Raw genomic sequence first — 15713 nt, forward strand, 5'->3', positions numbered from 1 at the left:
AACAAACATAGCCCTATGGTTTGGCCAGCCACCTAGAGAGAAAGAGAAAGTTTGTGTTCTTTCATATTTCCTCAAAGAAACTTTAATGAAGTAAAGGCTATAAAGTTGCTTTTATACCTTCCTTCATTTGAGTGGCATACTTGTAATAAGTTCAAAACCACTATCTCTCTTAGCAAGGCTGGCCTCCCTTTGTTTAGTAGGTTAATTGCCCATTGTGTTTTAGTTGTAACATAACTTAAACTTAATGGGCCTTGTGGACCAAAACCACTTTGGGCTCCGGAACCCGAAACTAATTTAAGGCCCTATACAAACCTTTTGTATGATTTAATTAACATATTAATTAATCTTTTCCATATACAATTAAAGTATTTAATTGTCCTTACTCATCTTCGTTATATCCTTCAATCATTACTTTACACTAGGGGTGGTTCGGTATGGGATACCGAACCGAAACCCGTGTCCCGATTCCTAAACCGAAATTTTTGGGAATCCCAAATCTAATACTGATCCCAAACCAATTTTTTGGGAATCCCAATTTTCAGGAATCCTGAAATAATTTCGCGATTTCAAGACAAATCGGGAATCCCGAATTGATTTTGGGCTTTTGGACTAAAATTTAACATACTATGTTTTGGGCTAAAATTCAACCTTTTATATTGGGCAGCCAATCTGTTGCAAACTAAATTTTCTTAATAAATTTCATAGGCCATTATAAGTTACAAGTATACAACCAAACCAATCTATTGCAATAAAAATAAATTTAATCTGTAACTTACAATTTAATATGTGCACAGATTAAATTTCATGGAGGACCTGAGCATCAAAATTCCCATTAGTCATTAGCGTGCATTTCACTCATCCTTCCCAGCTTTATCTGTCCTAGTCATTTACAATGCCAAATGCCAAACTTTTTCGCGTTTCCCATGCACACACAGACACACATATATACATTCACACCCAGAAGGATAAATCATACACAATTTATATGCAACGGTTGAGATTAAATCTCAACAGAATTCAACGGCTATTAAAATTCTAAATATATATTTAAAAATTAAATAATATATATATTTTTCGGTTCGGTTTGGGATTACCAAAATCCCAAAAACTTGAGACCAATTCCCGTACCGAAATTTCGGGATCGGTTCGGTATTGGGTACCAAAATTTTTGGGAATTTCGGTTTAGGATTTTTTCGTTTCGGTTTCAGGAATTTTTCAATTCGGTTTGGGATTTTTTTCCAACCCTACTTTACACGGTGTGCGATCCATTAGGTTCCTTTTAGCGAGGTAGTGGGCGATTAAAAATCTTACTAATCAATTGTGAATTGAAACTTACTTTCAATTCTCCCTTTGATGTTTATACATCTTCGAGGCTTCCCACAAGCCATGAGTGACACCTAACATTATGTCATGACTACCCAAGCTAATCAAAAGAGGTTTGGAGAACCTATTCACCTTGGGATTTCAAATGCAATACGGTCTTTCTCTAATTTAATACTCTTGATCACATTGTTTGGTTTGATACTTTATTCATGTCTATTATCCAAAGTAGTTCTATTTTTCTATATGATTACCATGAATGTGATTTGGAAAGGCTTCTAAAATTTCATTCGTACTCTGGCCAGAGATTCTTAATCATATAATAGAGTATTTTCCCTCAATGGTTTGAAGGTTAGAGATCTTTTGTTGCACATTCACATGCCCCATGATTAAGTGGCTTACTATGTCGTGAACACTCTCAAATAGAATGCCTTTAACACAGTCAAAGACTAAAGACCTAACCACACGACAACTATAATGTATCATGTCAAAGGATTTGCATTATCTCAATCATGAGTTCTCATGTGACATGAGTATGAGAACTCATTGTTGATCGTGTTCAATGGACTCATTCTCCATTGAGCACCTACATACTTGTCTTGGTGTCAATCACACTAATGACTCAAGAACAACAACTCTCTTGGGAGAGAAGACATAACATGTACTGATCTATCCGGATCGTCAATGCCCAATTTGCAATCCTATGTCAAGAACGTTTAGGATATGTGTACAAGGGAATGGTCTCCTAAATCTAACTTCTTTAGATCACATTCTCCTAATTACGTATTCCTTCGACTTATCGTTTCAATATATAACATTTAACGAGACGACTTTAAACAATAATCTTTACCCAATTAACCTAGTTTAGTTTACATGTGAAATGTTTGTAAAGATTCCAACATCTTTGATCTGAACTTGTAGCTCTGCATATAGATCTTTAGAAAAAAAAATCATTCAAGCTTCTCAATCTATTAATGTTCAATTATGGATATTTCATCATTTAGCTGGATTCATAATTTTCATCTCATCTTAGTCTCATTCACATCATTGATGCCACAAGAGCAGAGCTAAAGTTCAAGTTGCCACAACAGGGAAGACTAAGATTAATTTGAAGAAATACAAGCTGAGAAGGTGCTTCTTTAGTTTAGTCTAGAATTTGAGGTTGTATTATTTGTATATGAACTTGTTGTTTTTCAGTTGATGGAGCTCTTAGAGTTCTCTCGATTTTTTACCCAGTGAAGGGTTTTTCGGGCACAAATATTCATGCGTGATCAAGTTATGCGTGAACCTTAACCAAAAAAAAAAAAAAAGTGAAAAGACAATTCTTTCTCATAAGTAATAATGTAATTTCCAATAAATCAAAATTTTCTGTTTTGTTTCTTTTATTACTCACATGTCAGACTATGCTATGATGACGTAAGATTGCACATAATTTTTTATTTATTTTTAAATAAATGATAGTATTTACACTAAAAGGTGGGAAGTTAACTAAATCTTACAATAAATTTGCCTTAATAATATAACTCAATTTCATTTTTATCAAGAATCGAGTGTCTCAATTCTAATTTCTAAATAATGATTAATAAATTTTTTGTGTTAACGGGTAATTTAGACAACAAGACGATCTCTTTTTCTTTTGTGTTACTGTTCTACCATACAATCTCCCCTCTCTTCTTCTCGCTCAAGAATCTGATCGAACGACTATACAGACCCGTTCATCTCACTCTTTGCGTCGTCCTCATCGACAATTCCCGCGACCCTTTGTTCCAGCTTTGGAGAAGAACAACTGCTCAAAGACCCAACTTTGAAACTGCAACTTGATACGTTTCGAGTTCATCCTTTCGTCTTCTGCTCTCACGGTACTCCACGACGTTTTTCGTTTCTGGATTTTGGTCTTTGTTTAAAATTGAGAACTAACGTGTGGGTGTAGTTGAATTTTGAGAAATGAGTTGTGGGATGATTGGAAATGGATTTGGTTTGTGGGGTTTCTTGATTCCTATCTGAGAATGAGAATTCAAAGTTCATGTTTTTTTGTCTGTAATTTTGGATTTCTGGTGTATTTGGATGTGTTTTCAGCTTAATTGAATGATTAGTTACTTTACCTGGGTTTATAGAGTTTTTAAGGATAGCTGAGAAGATGATGTTGTGAATTGGTGCTTTGGTTCTTGTTGTTTTGGCTTCTAGGGAGTCAGAACTGTTATCTAAGTTATGCATATGCTTTGTTAGGCTCAGTGGACCAGATTTTTTCGTTTCTTTAGGGGGAACAAATCCTAAGTGGTATGAGCAACCAAGGGTTCAGCTAAACTAATTATGAAGTCTCGAGGGTTTCGTAATTCTACGTGCACTGATAGCCGTGGATTTTATGTGCCTTTGTACACTCTTGTATTGGTTATAATATAGTTACGATGTGTGAAAAATATAAATAGAAGATTTCATGCTATATGTTGATTCATACCTTATGAAATGTAAACCTCAACTTGGTGGCTACTAGTGTTGTAAGGTTTGCTACGTTCTAGGTTGTGAATGAATGGAGTTTATAATTTTTTTTGGTTATATTGTTGTGTGAAATTATTTTGTTTTCTAATTTATTCATTTAGACAATTGTAAAAAGGAGTTAATAAATCTCTCCGTGACAAGCGGATGCAGCAGGATTTTGGGTTTCAGTTAAGACTGTCATGCTGAATGTTGCTACCAGGAAGTGGAATAAGGATGAACTCCATGATGGATGATATGAACTTGATTCAGCAGGCACAGAGGCATCACTTAGTGGTTCGGGAGCTTGGGGAAGAGATTGATTTAGAAATTGGAGCTGGGGATGACGATCCTTCATTTGCTAACACCCCCCTTATTGTTGTTCCACCACGGGAACCTTCTGTTGAGGATCATGACGAGAGTAAGAATATGGTAATGGCTTCTCAACTCGCTAGTGATGATCAAGACATGTCAAAGGGACAACCAGTAAAAAGGAAGAAAAAGGTTGTGAAAAGATGGAGAGAGGAATGGGCTGATACCTACAAATGGGCTTATGTTGATGTCAAGGAAGGGACAGCTAGGATTTTTTGCTCTGTGTGTAGAGAGTATGGTAGGAAGCATAGAAGAAACCCCTATGGAAACGAGGGCAGCCGGAATATGCAGATGAGCGCACTTGAGGAACACAACAATAGTTTGCTTCACAAAGAGGCACTTCGCCTTCAAATGGCCTCCAAGGATAAGGTCGTTGCTGACAAACCCATTTATGTCAAAGGTTAGCACGTTCTGCTCAATTTTCTTTTAGTTTGCTTTGGAAGTTTCAAATAATGACCATCTGAATTCTGCATTAATTATTTGCAGAGTGTCTCCCAGGAAATTCTTTTCGTGAAGTTTCGTTATTGTTAATTTTCATGTTTATGAAAGTGGGCCTTGCGGTTAAGTTTGCATTTGGGATTTGTAATTTTTGAACTCGTTGCTGAATGAAAACTTTGGTTCAGTTGACTTATTTTTTGCGGTTCAGCATGCACATACCTAAATACTTCTTCTGGCATTAAATGGAGTTGTCAACATTAATTTGTTGATATTTGCAAATTATTTACACCTTCATATGACTGAAAGAAATGAATTTTGAGTTTAAACTTTAATTTGTAAATATTTTTTCCCGTTTTGTTGATTTTTCTTTGGAATTACTCCTAAATGTAGCTCTTATGTCAAAAACGGCTGGATCGATTGTTGAAGCTGCACTGAAAAGGGATCCTCATGAGGTTGAGTTCATACAATCGGTGCATGAAGTGGTTCATGCTTTAGAAAGAGTGATTGCTAAAAATTCTCAGTGAGTTTCCTTCGGATGGTGTATTATTTTAGTCAAGCTGTTTAACAAAAACAAAGTCTTATTTCTGATTTCTGTAAAATTATTAAGTGGCTTTTTCTCTTTTCAGTTATGTAAACATCATGGAGCGCTTGCTAGAACCTGAGCGCACGCTTGTTTTTCGAGTTCCCTGGATGGATGATAGAGGTGAGACACATGTTAACCGAGGATTTCGAGTACAATTTAACCAGGCCTTGGGTCCATGTAGGGGTGGCTTCCGGTTTCATCCTTCTATGAACTTGAGCATTGCCAAGTTTCTTGGATTTGAACAGGTATTAGTTGTTTTCTTGAGTTCTTCTGAGTTGACTTGTCTTCTTTAGGTTGGGTCAAACTTTTTCCAAATCTTTTTCTTCCCATACCTCTGTTGATTTGTGTATTCTAGTGATTGGTGCTCATAAGAACACCAAGCTAAATACTAGTGGCGAGGTTAAACCCTTCAGATTGGAAGTGACTAAGTCTTGTGACGACTTTGCATTGTGCTATTTACCTTATGTACAGACTTTAAAGAATGCCTTGTCACCATACAAAATTGGAGGGGCAGCGGGAGGTAGTGATTTTGATCCAAAGGGAAAAAGTGATAATGAGGTAAAAGTTTTCAATTTGTTATATGTTGTTATTCGTCATTTTTAGCCTCCTCAGAAGTTGTGAATGATTGTTTCTAAAATGGCAGGTTATGCGTTTTTGCCAAAGTTTTATGAATGAAATTTATCGTTATTTGGGTGTTGACAAGGTAACTTCAGGAAGATTACATTCCATAAATAATATTTTTCTCCATATGGAATTTCGGTGTTGTATGCATGTCTGGTTTAATGCTGTATACACTTTAGGACCTTCCTTCAGAGGAGATGGGTGTTGGTACTCGAGAAATGGGATACCTTTTTGGACAATATAGACGTCTAACTGGTCACTTTCAGGTACCAGAAACACCGGTAACAAACTATTTCTGAATTTATCTTCTTACCTTTTGTGATGTAATTTAGTATCTAGATGCCATTGATGACATTGCTTTTTCTAAATCTGATGTAGGACCATAGGGTTATGGAAATTCGGAAAATAGTAATTAAATAAACAATCCTATTGTTCTTTTCTATCCTGACAAAGACTATTACTCCTTTCTATCCTGACAAAGTCTATTGTTCGTTTCTATCCGTATGAAAGTTAAGATTATGCTTATCTTTTTATCATGGGAAGATAATTAAGTGATATGTCTTTATCTATTTAGTGTTCTTTTCTATCTGTACAAAAGTAAAGTTTCTGCTTAAGTGTTTCTCATGGGAAGAAACTTAAGTAATGTCTTTATGTTTTTATATGCATGCCTTACTTATGCAGGGAAGTTTTACAGGGCCAAGGATATTTTGGTCTGGCTCTAGCCTTCGAACTGAAGCTACCGGATATGGACTGGTAACTAATATCACAACTTTCCCTTGCTCGTGTTTAGGCTTTCTCTTTTTCTTTTTCAATTTTTGATTTTTTGGTGACAACTTACTAGATATGTCTATTTTTTGTGGGTATTATAAGCTCCCTATGTAATTTTCCTCTTCATTTCCGATGATGTGAACAAAGTTCCCATGCTTCTCCAGGTTTTCTTTGCACAACTCCTACTTGCAGACCTCAATAAAGATTTCAAAGGATTAAGGTACCTTTTACCAAACTTTCAGAAGTTTTAAAATTTTCACGAAACACCATAGGATATTGACATAAACAGCACATGGGAGTTCTTTCTGTTTATGTAGCCTTTTGAAGAATCCAATCCTGTTCAACATATCTTTGAATTTTTGTATACATATCTATGTATTTGTGTCCACAAGAGAGAATGTATAATTTGTGATTGCTTAAAGGTTATTTTGAAGATGTCTTTATAAATTTCCCTCCAGGTGTGTTGTAAGTGGTTCTGGAAAGATTGCATTGCATGTCCTGGAGAAGCTTATTGCATATGGCGCGATTCCGATTACAGTTTCCGGTATTTTCTTATAACAAGTATTTTTGGAGCTACTTGAATGATGTCTTTTGATGGAAATTTTTAGTAATATACATATCTGGTATGAATGTTTGACATGAAAAAATTTCCATTTGTCATACCAGTCATGTGTAGTAACTACTTGAACTCTGACATGATTTACTTGCTAAGAATGTTTAAATTTTAAATGTTTGACGTGATCATAGTGATGAATGATCTGGAGAACAATCATATTGTCAACAATGTTCCTAGCACTTCTTCATCCAAAAGATTATAAAAACAATGAACTTAGCACTTAAGTTAAAACCAGTGTGTGCTAGGAGTCAGTTTGTTTGTATCTTCTGTGGCCTTGAATGGTTTTGTATCTTGGGTTGTAAAGATGATATGTTAACATCTGTGGCTGTATTTGGATCGAAATAACAAAATGAATTAGTTTTCTGATTGCATCTGAAGAAAGAGAAAATATATGAAGAGCGAGAGTACTTGTCCTGTGAATGTGGTGTTAAATTCTTTTTCCCCCCACAATTATTATATGCGGAAATATTGGCTATTTCATATTCTAGTTCCATGCTTTATTTAGATTACCTAGGGCTTTGTGTCAGGAAGTTAGGATTTTCGAAGTTGTAAACATTTAGAGTGAATTTTCCCAAAAAAAAAAAAAAAAAAAAACATTTAGAGTGAATAAGACTGGTTATTGACATTTAATAACACACATGGCTTTTATCTGCAATTTATTGCATATAGACTCGAAGGGTTATTTGGTGGATGATGAAGGATTTGATTACATGAAAATATCATTTTTGAGGGAGATCAAAGCTCAACAGAGAAGTTTGAGGTCTGTGTTTCTTGTCATCTGTTTTGCATCTGTTTATCAAATCGCTTGGTATAGTTACCTTCAGGGGTTCATTGGTTTTACATCTCATCTGCAGAGACTATTCAAAGACTTATGCTCGATCTAAGTATTACGATGAAGCTAAACCTTGGACTGAAAGGTGTGATGTTGTGTTTCCTTGTGCTACCCAGAACGAAATTGATCAGACTGATGCCATTAATCTGGTTAATTCAGGATGTCGTATACTAGTAGAAGGTATTGATTACTGGTAACAACTGGCATAGTCTTTTTTTAATTTTTTTCATTTGTTTTCATAATCATTAACGTTAGCCCTGTAACACCTATTATTTGTTGTTCTTTTCTTGTATCTAGGTTCAAACATGCCTTGTTCACCTGATGCTGTTGATATTCTGAGAAAAGCTAATGTTTTAATCGCTCCTGCAGTGGCAGCTGGTTCTGGTGGAGTATGTGCTTGAATGATGCTATTATGAACTTTATACGTATCATGTTTTTATTTAGTCCAAAATGTTTTTGTTTGGTCCAAATTTATGCCAAGTTCAAGCCAAGCTTGTCTGTTTATGAAAATATGGAATTCTTCGGTCCAGACTCCAAAGAAAAAGGGAATTCAGTAGTACTAGCGCATGAGATCATTCAACATCAAAGTTTCTGTTAAGAATATAAGAATCTCACATCGAGTATTCTAATCCATCTCTCTCGATAATGAAATCAGGAAGCTCTCATTTATCCTTTTACACATGGCATCAGAGGGGGCTGTTCATCCATGCGTTAGGTTCAGTCATTCATGCTCAGCATCACCCAATATAACTTATTCACATTTTTGGCCTTGTGAATGGGTGCATTAAATACAAAAATATCACGTCGGGTATTCTAAGCTTGCTTCTAATATATGAAAATATGGGCCTCCAGTTATTGCCAATTGGTTTTGGGCTCAATACTTCAATTTTAGCATGCTTGAAAATTCTACGAAGTGACATTTGGGAATTAAAATTTAATTATTTTTGTCAGTATGGCTTCTGATTATCTTCTTCTTTTCCTTAAATTTATGTTCTCCCCTTGTTGATTAATGGTAGCAGGTGGTTGCTGGAGAATTTGAATTGAACCATGAGTGTAATTCAGTGAACTGGTCCCCCGAGGACTTTGAATCCAAATTACAGGTGACGCTGTGTATATTTTATCTTGCTGGTATAAATGTTAACAGTAAGTAGTTGTAGGAGTTTTTAAATACGAAACTTTCATCATTGGAAGCTGAGAGGAATGTAAAGTTTGCTCTCGAAGGTTTGACCTGGTATGTTTTTGTTTTTCTGTATGATTTCTGATTTGCATCGTAACTCTCAGGAATCAATGAAACAGACTTACCAGAGAACCCTCAAAGCTGCGGCTGACTTTGGTTACCAGAAAGAAAGTCCTGAGTAAGTGCTTTATCGTATTGATGCTTGCCTACTCTTTTCCTCTTGAATCTTTGAAGAAAGTAGATAGCTTCTGTTGTTGTTGTGACTTTTGCGCTGGCTATGTAAAAGTTGCGTACTGTTAACGTTAAACACTCCAAGAAGCAATTTTTCTTACATGCTTGACAGGTCTTTGGTCCACGGAGCCATCATTTCTGCTTTTCTGACTATTGCTCAAGCCATGACTGATCAAGGATGTGTATAGAGCAGAAGAATATTGTACAATTACTCCCATGTTCCTCAAAGCTGATCGGTGTCATAAAGAATGAAAAATTCTCAGAGGTGCGCATACAGTAGATCCTTATTGGCTTTACCGTGCCGATTTCAAGATCAAGGTGGTATTTCAGATATACAAGGTTCCATTGTAACATAAAAATGTGTAATGTTGAAATAGCCGTGACTCGGAAAGAGCGAGGACAAATTATAATCGGCGGAGTGCAAGTGAAAATTGTCTAGTAGGTGAGTGGGATGGGGTAGGAAGGGCGTCAAATGTTTCATAGCAGGAAGCACTTGTGGATTGACTCGGCTGAGATTTCATCAAGTATTTATTGCCTGTCTTGTGGAATATTTGGATACTGAACTGAAGTTGGAAATAAAATTGGCATATTTATCGATTTGCCCCCCAACACTTATATAGAGTTGTCAATTTTCCGTGAACTTTAAATTTAGCCAATTACCCCCCCTAAGTATTGAGCTTCAGAAAGTATGACCGAAATATCACTATCAAAATTCATCCAAATTGTGAGTAACGAGTATTCGAACAAATGTAAAACCACAAGTTTACCAACCGTGAAGCAGTTATTTTATATTTTGCAACATCATATCTTCTCCCTCGGCTCTCTACAAAGAAAATCATAGTCATAAAACCTACAATCTCCTCTTTGTCCTCGACGCCTAAAGTAAAGCATGAAATACATATGAGGACAGCCAAAACTAGGCACATTGTTCATCAGATGATGCGCTCTCATTCTGTTGTTTTTAGATCTAGTTATTGACCCTCTTCGAAGAGTGAGTTGATGAGTCCGACTTCTCAGCCAAATAGTGTTCCAGCATATCATCTTCGTCATCTGCCATTAACCACAAGACAAGATGATTTCTTCATCAGATTGTGAACACAAAGGATTCCTTCACAACAAAATTCAGTGATTCGACTGATTTTGGTCTCATCAACATAAGACTACATGTGCTATAAGGAGAGTGAATCACCTTCAAAATCATCAGAATCGAAGTCAATCTCGTCCTCATCCTCTTCATCGGACCCTTCAGAGGCTGGAGCTGCACCTTTCTATGGTGTGAGGAAAAGTCACTCGTATTACTTTTTATTCTTTGAAACTAAGCCATTATATGTTCCAACAATAAAATCCTCACATGTAATAACCCAAAACCTCCCCTCGTATTAACCCTAAATAATATACCATGAAACTAACTCAACCATCAAATCAGACCAGTAACGCATTAGTTTAGTTTTCGCTGTATTTACTTGTTTTTGGGAAAACTGAACAATGTAAGATGTAGGTAAAGTTTAGGGTAAAATAAATTACCACAGCATGTCTTCCGGTTTCAAACCACTGTCTACCTGTGAGCCTCTTTTCCTTGGGTGCTGAAAGTGCAGCGTCAGGCATTAACCTTGGAAATTAATCACCATTCGTCAGAAATGAAAATAAAGACTTCAAGCAGAAATATATGATGATCTACTATTGGGAAATTGTTAACTTTCAAGAAGGATTCCTTGGAATTTATATATTTCTTTTTGAACGGAAAGTCTTGGTTAAGGGGCTAATGAACCGTCGCAGCTTCTTTTTTCCTTCTTTTCTCATACCAAACTTTTTTAGTATGATTTGAACCTACAACTAAACCTAACCATCCCACCGCATAACCTGCTAAACAAAGACCTGGCTCTTGTATATGTCTCTTCTCTCTCTAATGTCATGTCTATCATGTACAACATAATGTCCTAAAGTACATGTAGAAATGAATTCCGCATCTCATGCCTCTCCAGCATAATTAGATCTTTCTTCCCAAAATGTAGAACTTTTTGGTGAAAAGATATCAGAAACAAAAACATCTGTACGAACCGATATTAGTGATCCCCACTTTCACATGCTTTATAATGACAAAATTACTGAGAGTTAACGAAGAAAACCTTATTGAAATTATACAACGATAATACTTACTTGGCTCGTTCCAGGGCCAACTCTGCTTCAAACATCTCTCTCCATGCCAGAAATGTTTCAACTGTAACTGGTTCTCCATGTGGTATGATTACCTAAAACAGGAAGGAGCAGGAAAGTAAGAAGCAGCTCCTGGAGACAATCTTTTTCAGGTGAACAATCCTTACCAGAGATGCAAACATGCAACTTTGAATGAAAAAAGTAAATCCCATCGGAAAGTGTGAAGCTGATTATGCATTTTTTCACTAATATTCACAACCAACTGCATCAAATTCACGCCGAAAATTGCAAGATGCAGAAGAGAAAAGATGGACACCCTTTGAAAAAGTATGGTTAATCTTCTAGAAGCTTCACCTTTCCAGATACACTACTCATCCAGACCAAGGAGAAAGAAAGAGGGTCTCTTAGAGAGAATAGCTAGCAGTTCTATTGACAACCCCAATGATTTCATGACTTAACTTCTTCCAGCTATCTTTAGACATGTAAAAGCCTCAGCAAGACTTAAATACATACAAGCGACACCGACACCGGAGTGTGAATAACTAACTAGCACATTGTACATTCAACTATCTCCCAAGGACATTGAGTCAAACAGGTTTGCAAGGTTTTGGGATCTTGAATGTATAGTTTTCAAGGAATAGTAGGACGTAAACTCCATTTATTCTTAGAGACTAAGAAAGAAAATAGCCACAAGATGATTAGATATGAAGACGTAGGACAAAAGGCATACATCATCCTTTGCTGCTTCTTCTGCTTCAGCATCCTCAAGACTAGTGTCTTGACAATATTGTTCAGAAAGCCATTCCTTGGCTGATGTAACTAGTGTGTAGATCATAGCCATACCAAGGTTTTCAGATGCCTGTAAAAATATAGATATTGAATCAAAGTCTGCAAATCAGATAACTTCACATCATCTATAGGACAGATAAAAAATATGCTCACTAATCTTTACATGTATTAGGACAGATAAAAAACGACACAACAAAAAGCTGCATAGAGAATTAAAGAGTACCCAAAATTACCTCTTGCAGAAGCTTTTCTTTCAAAATTCTTAGATGTTCTCCTTGTATACCGCGTAAACTAGAGGGAAAAAAATCAACCATTAGAATAGTTCCTCATAAAGCATCATGCATCCGCACTTCTGACTTTCCCACAGCCTTACTGAATAACACAATATCGACGGAACAGTTATATCTGAACAATAATATTTTTTCTCAAACTTCTTTCTTTTCTTTTTAGTAGTATTTATATATGCAGTTACAAGAAGGTACTAAGTAGAACTTGTATTTGCTTTGTCCAGAAGAAAAAGGGCAATGAAAATGATCAAGTTCTTTCCATCATTACGAACAATGAAGAGTGGAGAATAGCACGATTTTGTGCCATACCTATTCAAATTCAAAAGTGGAGGTTCATCTGGGTATCTTTCTGTGTGTGAGAAAATCAAAGCCAGCTGAACTGAAACAGAAGTTTCCAAAACAGCTTATGTCCAAATGAAATGTAAAAGATACAAAATACAAAAAGTCAAAAAAGAAGAACTCCTGAACATTTCTAGATAAAAAAAATCAAGTTGGTTATCCAACTAAGAAGTAACACAAGGGCATCATTCAAGACATCGTATAATGCAAAAAGAAAATACCTGGATTGGTTGTTAATTCATCTGCTTCATCATCCTGTTGAAAAGAAAGAAAAGAAATACACATAAGGAAAACCTGAACATATGTCTAGTGAAGACGGAAACGTTCTCGGCTTGACATGAGGCTGTTATAACAATTATGCCAGTAGAATGAAAACAGCAAGAGAAGGAGATACCTACCACTGGAGATACTTTTATTTGAAAACACCTCTTGGAAGTATTTAACCCGCTCTCACCCGAATGTATTTCTGGCATATCGAAAACAACAGTAAAGAACATTCCTATTAATTTCACTACTTGTGATAATAAAAAATGAAAACAGATAACAAATTTTATAACAAATGTTGGTCTGCAGAAGCACCACATAGCAGATACCTTTGAAGTCATCCGCAAGTATTGCTTCCAACGCTTCAATTTCCATCTCCTGCTCTTGTATATAGTCTGTAAACATAGTAGTAAAACACACAGTTAAGCATAGTAGTAAAACACACAGTTAAGTAAATTCCATAGCTTGAAACATAATTTAGTAAAATTTCATAGCCTTCTGCTAAAAATCACACATTTCGATCAAATCCCATATCCTGAAAACCTCAACAAAAAAAAAAATTATATCAACAAAATCCCATTTATTATAACTCCTAATGTCATTTGTACTAAATCATTCACCTGTACTCACTAAAGGAAAGCTTGAACCTATGTACTTGTGTAAACCCTTCACAATTAATGAGAACTCCTCTATTCCGTGGACGTAGCCAATCTGGGTGAACCACGTACATCTTGTGTTTGCTTTCCTATCTATATCCATTTATATACTTATCCACACTAATGATCGAAGCAATCTAGCGAAGATCACAAAAAGCGACCGTTTTCGCTACCTAGGATATATCGTGCAAGAGAACGGAGAATTAGAGAGAGATCTCAACCATAGAATAGAAGTTGGAAAGATGAAGTGTAAGAGTGCATCCGGCGGGTTGTGTGACCGTCGTAGGCCACTGAAGCTCAAGGGAAAATTTATAGGACGGCAATAAGGCCAGCGATGTTGTATGGCACAGAATGTTGGGCGGTGAAGCATCAACACGTACACAAAATGGGTGTGGCGGAGACGAGGATGCTTCGTGGGATGTGTGAGCACACAAGAAATGATAAGATTGGAAATGAGGATATTCGAGGTAAAGTAGGAGTGGCCGAAATTGAAGGAAAGATGAGAGAAAATCGGTTCCGGTGATTTGGACATGTGCAAAGAAGGCCTACTGACGCTCCGGTTCGAAGATGTGACTACGGGACAGAGGTTCAGGGCCAAAGGGGTAGAGGAAGACCTAGGAAAACTTTGGAAGAGACTCTAAGAAAAGACTTAGAGTACTTGGTTCTAACGGAGGACATGACACAAAACCGAGCGCAATGGCGTTCTAGGATTCATATAGCCGACCCCACTTAGTGGGAAAAGGCTTTGTTGTTGTTGTTGTTGTTGTGGAGTTTCTGGGTAACTTTAAATTCCACAAAAAGCAATTTAAAATACCAAAATCAGTGACAAACTACAAAACCAACATAAAAAAATCGAAAACTTCAAAATTCTATTTAAAATACATTCTTCAATAGAAATTCAATGCTACAAACCCAACATTAAAAAAAATTAAGAATATACAGCTTCATTGGGCGGCTAAAAGTTATACAATTAACTTAAATCGCGACCTTTTAGTTCATCAAATCGATAAAGAAACAAAATTTACAACAAAAAATAGTGTAATTAGCATCAATTACCCGTCATGATTTCGAAATTCTTCTCTGATTTCGACTCTTCTCGCTACTCAGAGCCGAGGTGTCTCCGTACCAAATCCGCTACACTCTACGAGCAGAAGAAAACCTAAGGCCCCTGAAACGCTGCGTTTTGTTCTTCTTATTTCGTTATCTATTATTTCGATTTATACAATTTATTATTCATTTATGTATTTATTTATTTTTTTAACGAACGATATTATCTAATCTAATAGGAAGAGAGTTAGCGGTAGGTGCAACTCGGGCGGGTTGAAAGGTCAACCCAATCATAATCCAACTTTTACAATTCGGATTCGAGTTCGGGTTGGTTTTCATTCAGGTTCATTTGAGCTCGGGTTTAATTATGTTAGGCTTTGCTTGGGTTGGGTTCGGATTGCCAAACTTTTTCAATTTAATCTTGTAACAACTTAGTTTCTAAGAATTCCTAAAAAAATTAAGCTAAGTAACATCAAAGCTAGCTAACTTTAATTTCATAAATCAATCTACAATAAAATTTTAGGATTTAGAGATTATGAATATGAGCTGATTAATCAAAATCTCTTATCTCCTAAAAGCTTAAGTAATTATAAAGGGTAATTTACTATAAAAAAAAAATATTAGAAAGGGCATTGGTTTTTGGACTTGACTCACTTGGGTATAGTATAAACATTAATTGATATATGTTACAATCTGGTTAGATTGGGTTTGGTTAGTCGATTACGTTGGGTTAGGGATGGATGGGTG

The 15713-nt window shown here is 36.0% G+C and overlaps 2 protein-coding genes across 8 annotated transcripts; one reads left to right on the forward strand and one right to left on the reverse strand.

Annotated features, from left to right (window-relative positions):
- Positions 1-2909: 2909 nt before the first annotated feature.
- Positions 2910-10027, forward strand: LOC126612662 (uncharacterized). Of its 7 annotated transcripts, none has more exons than XM_050281124.1 (16): positions 2910-3179; positions 3958-4564; positions 4993-5122; positions 5229-5430; positions 5657-5743; positions 5829-5888; positions 5986-6087; positions 6488-6559; positions 6739-6794; positions 7033-7118; positions 7860-7950; positions 8045-8202; positions 8320-8411; positions 9039-9122; positions 9304-9377; positions 9543-10027. In XM_050281124.1, the coding sequence occupies exons 2-16, from the start codon at positions 4003-4005 to the stop codon at positions 9616-9618; spliced, it is 1932 nt and encodes a 643-aa protein (XP_050137081.1). In that variant the 5' UTR covers positions 2910-3179; positions 3958-4002; the 3' UTR covers positions 9619-10027. The 7 variants fall into 7 exon arrangements, with proteins under 7 accessions (XP_050137081.1, XP_050137080.1, XP_050137082.1 ...); XM_050281123.1 differs by having other exon boundaries at positions 3967-4564; XM_050281125.1 differs by having other exon boundaries at positions 3970-4564.
- Positions 10028-10117: 90 nt separating this feature from the next.
- On the reverse strand, positions 10118-15118 carry LOC126612664 (uncharacterized). The gene is made up of 11 exons (XM_050281133.1): positions 14976-15118; positions 13593-13658; positions 13398-13465; positions 13221-13254; positions 12970-13039; positions 12607-12664; positions 12315-12443; positions 11588-11679; positions 10955-11039; positions 10620-10698; positions 10118-10480 (listed from the first exon to the last, which is right to left on the reverse strand). Exons 1-11 carry the CDS (start codon positions 14980-14982, stop codon positions 10398-10400), a joined length of 771 nt encoding a protein of 256 aa, XP_050137090.1. The 5' UTR covers positions 14983-15118; the 3' UTR covers positions 10118-10397.
- Positions 15119-15713: the final 595 nt, after the last annotated feature.

Source organism: Malus sylvestris, chromosome 17, assembly GCF_916048215.2.
Source record: "Malus sylvestris chromosome 17, drMalSylv7.2, whole genome shotgun sequence".
Taxonomy (NCBI): Eukaryota; Viridiplantae; Streptophyta; class Magnoliopsida; order Rosales; family Rosaceae; genus Malus; species Malus sylvestris.

Excerpts from the sequence above, each read along its gene's own strand:
- LOC126612662 (XM_050281124.1), top strand. The coding sequence starts at position 4,003 with ATGTTGCTACCAGGAAGTGGAATAAGGATGAACTCCATGATGGATGAT. Across the intron at positions 5,744-5,828 it reads AGGGAAAAAGTGATAATGAG|GTTATGCGTTTTTGCCAAAG; the intron begins GTAAAAGTTTTC and ends CTAAAATGGCAG. Across the intron at positions 9,123-9,303 it reads ACTTTGAATCCAAATTACAG|GAATCAATGAAACAGACTTA; the intron begins GTGACGCTGTGT and ends CGTAACTCTCAG.
- LOC126612664 (XM_050281133.1), bottom strand. Across the intron at positions 13,255-13,397 it reads AAATAAAAGTATCTCCAGTG|GATGATGAAGCAGATGAATT; the intron begins GTAGGTATCTCC and ends TCTTTTCAACAG. Across the intron at positions 12,444-12,606 it reads AAGAAAAGCTTCTGCAAGAG|GCATCTGAAAACCTTGGTAT; the intron begins GTAATTTTGGGT and ends ATATTTTTACAG.